Source organism: Nothoprocta perdicaria, unplaced genomic scaffold, assembly GCF_003342845.1.
Source record: "Nothoprocta perdicaria isolate Ctin4 unplaced genomic scaffold, notPer1 scaffold_283, whole genome shotgun sequence".
Lineage (NCBI taxonomy): Eukaryota > Metazoa > Chordata > Aves > Tinamiformes > Tinamidae > Nothoprocta > Nothoprocta perdicaria.
This window is the reverse complement of record NW_020455514.1, coordinates 567,705-579,283: the sequence shown is the minus strand read 5'-3', so window position 1 is coordinate 579,283 and position 11,579 is coordinate 567,705. Positions and strand designations below refer to the sequence as shown.

The 11,579-nt window shown below is 47.2% G+C and overlaps 1 protein-coding gene across 2 annotated transcripts; it reads right to left on the bottom strand.

Moving 5' to 3' along the window:
* Positions 1-339: 339 nt before the first annotated feature.
* On the bottom strand, positions 340-10,642 carry KAT7 (lysine acetyltransferase 7). Of its 2 annotated transcripts, XM_026041370.1 has the most exons (15): positions 10,613-10,642; positions 9,642-9,789; positions 8,515-8,691; positions 8,147-8,386; positions 7,616-7,698; positions 7,310-7,399; positions 6,364-6,462; positions 6,093-6,203; positions 5,805-5,996; positions 5,556-5,645; positions 4,640-4,780; positions 4,072-4,165; positions 3,399-3,545; positions 2,689-2,795; positions 340-2,015 (listed from the first exon to the last, which is right to left on the bottom strand). In XM_026041370.1, the coding sequence occupies exons 1-15, from the start codon at positions 10,625-10,627 to the stop codon at positions 1,914-1,916; spliced, it is 1,836 nt and encodes a 611-aa protein (XP_025897155.1). In that variant the 5' UTR covers positions 10,628-10,642; the 3' UTR covers positions 340-1,913. The 2 variants fall into 2 exon arrangements, with proteins under 2 accessions (XP_025897155.1, XP_025897154.1); XM_026041369.1 differs by lacking the exon at positions 10,613-10,642 and having other exon boundaries at positions 9,642-9,898.
* Positions 10,643-11,579: the final 937 nt, after the last annotated feature.

The window sequence follows — 11,579 nt, the reverse complement described above, 5'->3', positions numbered from 1 at the left end:
ATTCTTCATGGCAGTTTCTGGTGTATGATCAGTTCCAGAGTGAAGAAACAACAGAATATTTCCAAAAGACCCAAGCTAAAGCCTGCTACAGTCACAATGCTTCTTATGTGGGACACAAAGGGAGGTTCCAAATTTGTCCCTTGCACCACAGACAGGCAGCATCTCTTAACTGGAGAGCCAGAAGAGCATGTCTGACTGAAAAAAAAAACCAACAGGAAGGCACAGACTTGAGCAGAGAACATGCTTTATTGAGAAGTAGATACAAGAATAGCACATTCTACCACATCATGGGAACAGGGTTTAGCTTCTGCACAAGAATGGCCTTCTTTCCTACTCCCCAAGAGATCTACTTCACCGGATAGTTTCATGAGTGTCTGGAGTTAGCACAGGAGCAAAGGGCACATGACAGCAAAAGCCAGTAATGCCCACAAAGTGGCCTGTTCTTTTAGGGAGGCAGAGAAAGACAGAGACAACCATCAGAAGGGCCATGGAGAACCCCTCCACGTTACGAGGGTCAGTGGTTAACAGGAAACAGCTCCTATCTACCAGGGACACGGTACGGGCTTCTTTTCAGACACCACTGAATGAGAAAGCATTGGAAGGGCAGCGCTCTGTGATGCTGCCCTTAGCTACTCCGAGACAGTCCCCACTTTTCACCACCCTGGAACCATCTAGGAGACTTGTGGAACAAGGACAGTGGTTATGTAAGAGCTGTTGTATGATGGTTTCTTCTGGTGGTGCTGATGGGAGAGAGGAGGTAAAAGCTATTTTGCGTTCGTTTTACCAAGATCAACAAGGACACGCTGTCAGAGAAGCAAACCATCCACACAGCTACCTGGAGCTGCCACTGATGCACAGAACGCACACTATAGGCAATCCAACAACTGATGGTATTTGCACTGCAGGGTTTCTGTGGCTGTTTGGACAAGGATAGCAAAAGTGTGTGTGAAGTTAACGTTTCTCTCTTCACGATAGAGAAAAAAATCCTCTCCAACAGAAAGAGACCTACAACTTGARGAAGACTGCTCTGAGGAAAACGTTTAAGGTAAAACATACTGAACGAACTGGTTTTGTGGAAAAAGAAAAAAAAACAGCCGCCAACTCCCACAGATAAACTAGCAAACCAGTAATATATAATCAAAGTGGTCTCTCTAAAACAATAGAGAGCAGTACCTGCTCCAGGAGACTCTGTAAGAACAACTCTATGAAACAGCTCAGACTACGATGCTCTCGGACGCTTAGTCTCGACTCCTCCAGGGTAACACTAACAATCACACCACTCGGGTACAAGTATGCAAGCTTCTGACTGTACAATATTAACTATGGGAAGACCTGCTACATTATACGGAAATCACTGCTTGAAGAGGTGGTATGTTACCTTATTAAACTATTTGATACATGGAACGGACCAGTCCATCAGACAAGACTTGTGAAAAATGCTGAAGTCAGTGTAAGCTGCTGCTTGTTGGGAAACCAGACTTTCCCCCAACGAGCATTTTTAGACCTCGTTCAAAAGCCACAGAAGTTATCCATTACACAGAGGGAGCCTGAAGGAAGAAACAACCAGATTATAGAGACAACACAACCTCATTGGAATAAGAACATGAGGGTAACACCAGTGACTGGACAGGTACAGTACCAGATATCAGAACTCCTTGGGCCAGCGCTGCTAGGAGCATCGTTTGGGTCCTATACAGATCCAATCCTTGCAACCTCATTGAGGCCGAAACATAAAGTTCCTCAGAACCAGCGTCTGCGGTGCGCACAAAAGATCGGGGCCAGAACAGTACCAAGGGGAACGGATCTTTCGGGGTGGGTACTGTACCAGCCAATCACAACAGCAACAGATACAACAGAGATCCCTAGGGTGCTTCCTACTGCTGGGGTTCACTGGCTTCAGGAGTGACAGGTAGTTAAGTTCCCTTAGGAGGGGTCCATTTCAAACAGCTGGGATCCATGATCTTATTGCTGTTGGATCTTTTTGCCTCTTTGGCTATCCATTCATCAATCAGATCCTGGGAAAAAGAGCGTGAAAGGGCAGGTTAAAACAAGTGGTCTATGATGGAGAATTATCCACGGTATAACCCCCAAACATCTACGTCCACAAATCCAGAGACAACCGGCGTGCTGTTTGCTTAGCATGACAGTAACAACATCTTTTCCACACTGCTTTCTGGAAGCACTTCTAAAAATGATCAGACTGCTTTTAGCTACCAAGTCAAGCCTCAAGAAGGGAGAAATGAGAGAGAGGAGTCACAGATTAGGGCATTTACACACTACATGCCTTACATACAAGGAGGACACATGCAGGACTTAAGCAAGGATGCAAAGAGTTCAGCCTACTAGTAGGTCATCCATTTGCCAAGYAAAGGTGAGAAGCACGATAAGGATATTGACCCACTGCTCCCCTATGAGCCACTCACAAAGAGCAAGGTTATTGCACACATCGGAATAAGGAACATCAGCACGGACTGTTTCTACAACACGGAGGATTCAGGCCGGATGCTCAGATCATATTTTATCAGTTGGTGCATTTCCCTCCAAAATTACAGTGCTCTCCCACTAGAATCAAATAGCTGGAAAGCCCAGAACAATGCAAATACTCATTGTGCTGAATTCTGTTACCTCAAAAGCAGTGGCTAAACACAAAGAAACAAAACTGCAAAAAGAGGCATCAAAAAATCTTACCTGTCGTTTTAGGACAAGGTGTTTTCCCTTCCAGTACTTGAGCATCTGAAGTGCTTGTAATGTACTAACAATGTCGACCGGGTTCACTGCCGTCTCCTGGCTGATTTCTGCAAACCACAGAAGTCCTTTGCAATCACCCACATTTGTTAGCTTTTAACTACAAATTTTAGGCAACTCCCTTTGCAATCGTATCCCCCAAAAGCCTTGCAGATATTAAGGTGGCACACACAGCATTGCTGTTGTTGCCCAGACTGCAACAACATTGACTGAAAGTCAGCTCAGGAGAAACACYGGGGGGGAAAAAAAAAATCAGTTGAAATGGAACAGTGTAATGATTTAGCAAAAGTGCTTTGGGGATCAAAGTTAATATGAGGTAATCCTCTGAAGGAATACACAGCAGTTGTATTCCTTCACACTTCTTATGTTCTTAAGTTCTTATCCAGAATCTTCTTTGAAAAATCATTTTTAAAAGGAAACCRAAGCTCAGCAAGCTGCCTTATCTTTAATGGTGGCAGACTTGGAAAGAAGGGCAACACCCAGCTGTAAAAATATTATGCTGAACTATGCCGGTCCACAAACTCCCATATTTATGTTCTTTCTCCTAAAAATGAGCTAAGCACGACCTGCCTCAGATTTGAGGAAAACGAGTAAGATGCACAGAAATGTTCCTCAACCAATTCACTACAAGCTTATTTAGCTTGAAGACACACCTTTTATAGAGATCTCTTTTCCTTGGAAATTATGCAGGTAACGAAGGAGAACTTCCTTCCAGTAGCTACGATAGCTGATGAGACCCAAATCAGACAGAGGTCGTTCTGGAGAGCCAACTTTTTCTTCTACCTTGGAAAGCAAATAGCCTGTAAAGCAAAGAAAAACGATTTATCTCTCCTAGTCTCTCCTGTCTGTTACTTTCTTTAGCACATGCAGAAATTGGCTTTAATCAAAACTGATCAAGAGCCAACAGAGATATGTTACATTTCTGGGTGAAATCAGACATGTTGGACAGAAAATATTTCCAAAATATCACTCTTCCACGCAGTTCTGCAAGAGGAGTTCAAATTCTTCTTCTAATTAACTATTGCCTAGCAGTTGGTGGGCAATTAAWATGCAGACTGGAAGTACTGCTGACTTTTACCAATACTGGTATTATTCAAGATGCACTTGAAAAGAATGATGAGGGGTTAACGTGGGCGTTTTACCTATGTGTTTTCTCTGCCTTACATGTTACAGGTGTGTGAAGCACATAAAAGACATTTACTTGCTTGGCTACTTCTGCCTGATCCTTAAAACATCACTATGAGAAAACCGAAACATCTAAGACAGGGATTTCTGCCTCATTTCACAGCCATTATCAGCAAGTTTTGCTGCAGTTTTTATACTTACTGAAATCAATGAGCATTTTGCCATAACCTTGTCTCATATATTGAGGCATTGTCAGGATACAGGAAACATTGTAGTTGAGAAAAGAATTCTTCTCCTAAAAATAAGGACACAGAGAAGATATCTTAACAGGTCTCGATTTGTGCAAGCAATGGGTGTATCATAATCCCGACAGGCTGAACAAGCCTGTGCAACTGATATAATACAAGGTGAATGGAACAGGCAGAGAAAAACCTGCCTAACAACTGCCAAGTAACACGATCACCCTTCAGCCACCAGCCTGCCACAGTGCCTTCTACCCTAAGGTTTTCCTTTCTCCAAATACTTTATTAAAAAAAAAAGAGACTTATTTTAAGGAGCGGAATTTTACTTACCATTATTTATCTTCACTTTTGCCTACATTTAAGATAGCATCTCCTACAGGCCATAGCTTATTTGAGTTGATTTGGGTTTTGCTAGCAATGAGGAAAGATGCTACAGCAAAGCACTTGCACATATATATATATATATATACACACACACACACATACACACACATATATATAAATATATATATTTTTTTCCAACTTACCTTGGAGAAATACCCTATCAGGTGACATCCAGTGTTGTCAGCTTCTGTCATGACATAAAAGAGGAAGGGTTCAACATCATAATACAGAGTTTTATGGTCCAGGAAAAGTTTTGCCAGCAGACAGAGGTTTTGACAGTAGATCTAGAAGCAAAGAGAGAACAGGATATACGTTTATTACATTGGAACACTTCCAAAGTGCACAAAAAGAGAGCTGGAAAACCAGAAGAAAGTCCTGAACCACCCAAGAAATAACATGCAGCCTTTCAGACAGAGCAGCTGTGTCAGGAAATAATTCCATCTATGATGAAGTTTGATAAGCCTATGTAATAAACAGAAGAATTCTCAAAGGTGGGAAATTAAGTTTGTGACATGGATCTCTGAATGCCTGAAACATCACATACTGAGAGAAGGGGAAGAGAAGGCGGAAGGAAAACAGGGTCTCTGCTTGCTTGCACTGTATTTGTATTAATCCTATAATTCAAGGTCACCTGTGCTGACTGGAAAAGACTCCTGCCAACATCTGACAGCACAAAATTTAGCTGCTGAATTTGTTTTTTTCTCGTCTCTGAAGCCCTCAAGATCAAAAACAACTAGAGACAGGGCACAAGCACAGCGCACTAGTACTGAGCTCCTGATTTGTAGGTGCAGTCTCCTGATCTGCCCTTAAAATCACAGTTAAGGAGATCACCTGCAATAATACTGGGCTGTTCCGAACTCCAACTCAACCTAAACAAGGAATGTTCACAGCTGAATGGGACACAGGTTGCAACAATGGACAGAATAGGTTCTAGCAACCTTTTAAAGTTAGAGAGAGAAAGGTCATTCACATTCTCTTGTTCTACAGGGAAAGCAGAGCACTGCACGTGTGAAAGATGGAATCCACGTTCAAGACTGGCCCACGGCCATGGTTAGTTACCTTATTCTTTTTCCCATCCACTTCAAACACTGAAATGGAGCCTTTGCGGTAGATTTCGTCACCTGGTGGATGTTTCCACACACATTTTGCCTACAGAAGAAGCCAAAGTTAGCATGACATTGCCCTTCAAAACTGCACTGAATATTCTCACATCATGTTGAAAAGACCTTCAAGTGGACAACTGACCTAACACCTCCAGCTCCTCATCAGTTTTTCAAGTCCAAGCATCAGATCTGCCCTAAGCCTTACCATGTGTCTACGTAGTATCGTCTGGCTCTTCATATATTTGAGACAGAATTCACACATGTAGAGACGTCCCAGGCGAGCATATTCCTCTGGGTAAGGAGAATGGTACCAGGTATCCAGCTCATAACGGCCAAAGGCAATTGTTTTAATCATATTGCTGCCTTCCGTGATCTGGCCCTGAAGCCGCAGTTTTTCCTGCACAGGTACCACAAAACCCAGAAAACATTCAGATTGTTGAATAAAAACATGTGCTGAATAAAAACAAGCTATACCAGGAGTGAGAAGTCTCACCAAGTCCTCAGAAGCTCGTGCTTGTGCTCTTCGGAAGAGCTCAAGGTCATACTCGCTGGTCAGGTTTTCAAGTAGGGGTTCTCTAGTATTGCCATAAGTTTGTCTGTGCTCCTGGAGGAACAAAACATTATTTTTTTGCAGCTATGCTACTAGTAAACTTGGTTCTTGCAGCTTTTCAGCCCTCAATGTTGCAGGATGTCTGAGAAAGCCCAATTCCTACTTAGTAGTCTCATTCCAGAGACGAAACAAAAAACGAAAATGTTTCTTTTACCATGTATTTTTCTTTTTGCTCCTTGCTTAGTCCTGAGTTCCTTTTCTTCCTGAGCTCAGCTACTTTCTCCTTGTACCGTAGCTGTCTCTCTGTCGGTGCCTGAAAGAAACGAGAGGTGGAAATCTTTCATAGGTGGAAAATTGTGGTAGGTTTCACCTACTTCAAAACTATCTATTCACCTTCCAACCCCCAGAGGACCTATGTCCTGGCTTCCATTTCACCAGATTTGTTGCCTGTGGACCAAGGCACAGACATTTGGCATGCAACATTAAATCCCTAAACACCACACCAAAATACTTTTGCTCAAGTATTACATGGATGAAGTATGACAGTGGCACATACCAGCAACTTAGTTTCTGAAATAAAAAGGATATAAGYTTTATAGTTTTCAGTGCTGCTGAGAGAATACTTCAGGTGCAACACAAGTATGTAAACTTGGAAATATTTCTTCTTTTCACAGCTCTTCTCTGCTAATGCACCCTAGGCTCACAARACACAACTGTGCTCCTTATCCACTACTTAATCATGTGGAAAAGCTCACAGCTTATTCATAAATTCATCTTGACTTGACTCCATTGCTTATGAGYTGAAAAATGCAACTCCCCCTGTATTCTTCTTTTGGATTTAGTCAGAATAAAGTTGAGTATTATAGTTCTGCAAAAATTCTGCTGTCATATGCATCAAAGCACACAGAAAAAGATTATCCAGAGAAGAGCTCCATCCTCCTTTGTAACAAGGCCTCCTCTGTGCTCACCTCTTAAGGGACACAATGCATTTCCCATGCTCAAACACACTGCAGGTGACAAATGGGGAGTGCCAGGACTCAGCACAATAGCTCATTCAAGACAAGGGAGATGAAGTTGAAAGTACTTGTCACTGGAAACCACAAGCTGAGGTTTTTCTCCTTCTCATTGAGCAGGCACTCTATTATGTGCAGATTGCCTACCTGGTGTCTGGTGGCATGTCTGTTGTTGTCGTCCTGCCGATGGGCCAACATCCTCTCCTCAATCTGTTTATCCCGGCTTTGTGCTCGCACCTGGAATTCAAAACACATCTGTCAGGACTGCAGCAAACTATGCCAAAGCCTTTCTCTTCTCTACTTCAGTCTAGGTGAATTCTCTGAGCTGTAATTCACGGATTACGTGACACACCCATGCCGCTAAAGACATGTTATCTCCACTTTCTTTGACAAATGACATTCCATGGCATTTTGTTTCATAAAATTCTAAGCTGGAACAGGAGACTCGCTCACCTTGCACTCATCTGCTGAAAGGTTATGATACAGCGGACATCCTGAGATGGAGAAGTGTCGTTCATGTTTTCCAGTTAGGTGTCCTGTGAACGATGAGGAAAAAGAGCTTTTAAGATAAAATAATAAAGAAGTTTAAAAAGGAGTCCAGATGGTCAGATACCATACACGGGCTTCTGAAAGGATAGGTTAAGTTTATTTTCAGTATGATGCGATGAAYGCATTTCATGGTTCATGGCATATTTTTAGGGAAAAAATAAAAAAAGGAATAAAAAAAACTCAAAACCTGCACTGYACACAAGCACCCAAACATTAATTAGAGGACTGCATTAATGTGCCTCTAGTCAAAAACACCTTGTGAAAGAATATATCCACACATGTACTCCGTCTCCCATCTCTATACCCGCTTCCCAGGAATGCTGTTGATCCGAATTAAACACAGACTGTGAGGATGGATGATTTCAACTGGGTAGGGCTTTGGATATTATATCAGAAAGGGAGAAGTCAATACATTAATCCTCAAGTCGAAATTACCTAAAGAGTTACAACCAGGAGTGGGACATTTCATGTTGAAATTGTAGCTCTCATGGAAGCGGCGGCGCTTAGGACGGTGAGACAGGTCGCTTCCCGAATCCTTCATGGACATGTCCTTGGCAATACTCTCATCATGGGAAATATTTGGACTGGAGATGTCAATATCRGACTCAGAAGAAGGGGCATTCCCAGTAGGGGTGCGAGGTGGAGACTCATCGTGATCTGCTGCATTTTTAGTGTCTGAAAAAGCACAAAGACATTACAAATTAACACAAAGAAAGCTTTCAAAACAACAAGCACCCTCAGAGTATAAAGTAGAATAAATCAACATTTTGCTAACTCTTAAAGCCTCCCTGCACCCCACATACCTCTATCAGAAAAGTCAACCACTTGCTCAGTTTCTGATCCAGAGGAGCGGGTCTGCCGGAGCGGGTATTTTTTTGGAGTCACGGGAGTGGGCTGCTGTTGGCTGCGAGTTACTCTCCTTGTGGAATAAACAGGCTCTTCTGCTCCAAACGATGGTGGATTGCGAACTGGGCTGGAATCTAATTCAACAGAGACACCAAACTTACACTCACACACACAMAAAAAAAACCCAAACACTGTAAGGAGCTAAACTCAGGTATGCCCCAAAGTCTGTGATATTGACCTCAGATGGCTGGATATCAGATATCAACAGTTCTGGCATCCTGAACCTCAAAATCACCTGATTCCACATGGATTGCCCTCTTCTTCTGAGTTTATATATTTGATGCTATAACCAATATTGAGAAATCTGGAACTAGATCAAYTTTCTCTAGACTTATTTATTTAACTAGTAGTTACAAAACAGGTCCCTTCTGGAAAGTTAAAGAATCATTATCTTAAATAAGTGCCGCTGGTGTTTAGGCAGTCGTTGGGAACACAGGGCTGCTTCTGGTGYGGAAGCATTCAAAATATCAGTCAATATACAGATTACATTCGCTGCAGAATACCTCCAACAAGCCATGAGGTCTTACCTTGCCCTGCCACACAGAAAAGGCCCAGAGAAACCCAACTTTCACTCCTGAAAACCCCACTGCAGAGGGCCCACACAACCAGCTTGGTACCTTTGGGAGTAACTAGACGGCAAGTAAGATTTGAGAGATGTCAGGAAAGAGAAAATCAAAGCTGGAAGCAGAATCAGAGTCTTGAATTCTTCTTTCATTTAAAAGGTAGATATGCTTTTTAAGCAAAATACACTGKATTCTTGACTTTCACACCAATATATCCTTTAGCTTTTATCATCTGGTAAGTGTGTATGTATCACCTCCTTTTTGCAAGACGCATTTACAAAGATTGCWCTTTTCCCTGCTACCGCAATACCTGAGGACAAATACATTTGCATACACATATATATATAAAATATACATATATATATATAWAAAATTCTACTTAAGCACAACCTCCGCACACGTTTAAGCTCCAGAGACTAGCGAGACGCAGCACATTCCAGCCAGGGGAATAATCTTTTTACCTTGGGAGCTCTGGCTGAGCCGGGCCGAGGAGCGGGTGACGCGGGCCGAGCGCCGCGAGGTGCCATCGCTCTCGGAGCTGTCCGTGTGCTCGGGGTCGGTGGAGAAATCCGAGTCCTCGGTGCCGTCGGAGCTGCTGCCGGCGTTCCTCTGCAACAGCACGCGCGCAGGCATGAGCGCGGCGGCGGGSGCCGGGCATGCTGCGCTCACCGAGGCGACATTCGCCTCCGGAGCGACCGTTTCGAGCTGGTCGCGACGCTCGGCGAGGAAGAAGCGCCGGGGGCTCCGCGCGCGGGACGCGCTGCCCGCGGTCACCTCAGGGGACGAGCGAGGCGCCCCGCGCGCACCTTTGTTTTGCGCCCAGCCGCGACGCGCCGGCTCCGGCCAATCGCAAGCCGCGGGGGAGGGGCGGCATGGGGCCGCCCGCCAATGGCGCCTCGCAAGAGCGAAGGGGCCKGGCCAGAGGGCGTGATTGACGGAGACCGCCAGCCAATCGGGGCGAGACTGACTCCTGCAGAAACATTCCCCTCCCTGGAGTGGGGTGGGGGAAGGGAAAGGGGGAGAAACTACGCATGTGCGGGGAGACGACCGTTGGGGGCGTAGAGGGACAGCTCGAGTGGCCAATCATCCGCCAGAAGAGCGCAGCAGCAGAGCCAACCCGCGGCCAGATCTCTTGCTAGCCGCCCAATCGGAAAAGCCGAAGGGCAGGACGCACTGCGGGAGGGGGGAGGGGAAACGGCAGCCGTTGGGGGCGCTGAGTGATGTTCCACAGCGGCCAATCAGCGCCCAGCAGGCTTCCACGGGAGCCAATCAGGGAGCAGCGGGGGCGGGCGCTGGTGGGTGAAGGCCGCTATTTTCCCGCAGATTTGGGGCCCGGGAGGGGCGGCTCGGGGGTGCTGCAAAGCGGGGAGGTTGCGGCCCGTGTTCGCCACCCTCCCACCGGCGGCCCCGGCGTCTCTCCGGCCGCGCTCACCTTCCTGCGCGGCATCCTCGGCGGGGGCAGCGAGGCGGGCTGCTCCCCGGCCCGCGAAGCGGCCGTCGCCGCCGCGTTAGCGCCGGCGGGCTCCGTGGTGACGGCCGTGTCTCCCCTCCTGCGGCACGGCGGTTGCGGCGGCGCCAGCCCGCTCCRTCCGCCGCCGGCGGTGCCAGTTCCCTGCTCGGTCCCTCACGCTTCCGCCGGGACGCGGGTCCACACCCCCGTCACGTGACGCGTCGCCAGCCTCACGCCAGCGGGCGCTGCCATCTTGGAGGCGGGCAGGTACTCCGGTTGCCGAGCCRTCAGTGAAGCTTCAGGCGGCCATCTTGGGTGCGGGTGTGAGGCCGGCCGCCACGCCCGCCTGTTTTCCCCAGAGAACCATGTTGGATGCGGGCAAGCCGAGCCCTCCCGCTGCGGCCATGTTGAGGCCTGGCAGGGACGCGCCGTCGGGCGGAGGGAGGAAGGCGGTGAGTGAGTCCCCGTTGCCCTCGACGGGGAGGCGGGCGGTGCCGGGCCCTCCCCGCGCGGGGGTGGCCGCGGGAAGGAGAGGCCTGTCCCGGCTCCGGGCCTGGAGGTGCCGCGAGCGGCCTCACCACGAGCCCCGGGGGCCGAGGGGCCGGCCTGGCCCCGGCGCTGCCCTCTCCCTTAGCTGCCATCAGGCCAAGGCCGCCTTGGGTGGCGCATCCCAAAGGCGTTARGGCCATAACGGTGCCCCAAAGCAGCAGCAGGCTGCCTGATTTAAAGCACCCGAGGAAAAACAAGGCCGTTTCGTCATCTCCCAAGCCTTTTCCCGATGTAGTTCTCCGCAGGGAATATACAATTCGTAGGGCGCCTTCCACAGTCACACGGGCAGCACTGCTTAATGGAGGAGCGTGAGGGCTGCCGGGTGAAGGGAGGCCCTGGAAGGCCGAGGGAGGGACGAGCTCGAGGCCCCTGCCCCTCCGTGGTGGGGAGGCACCCTGGC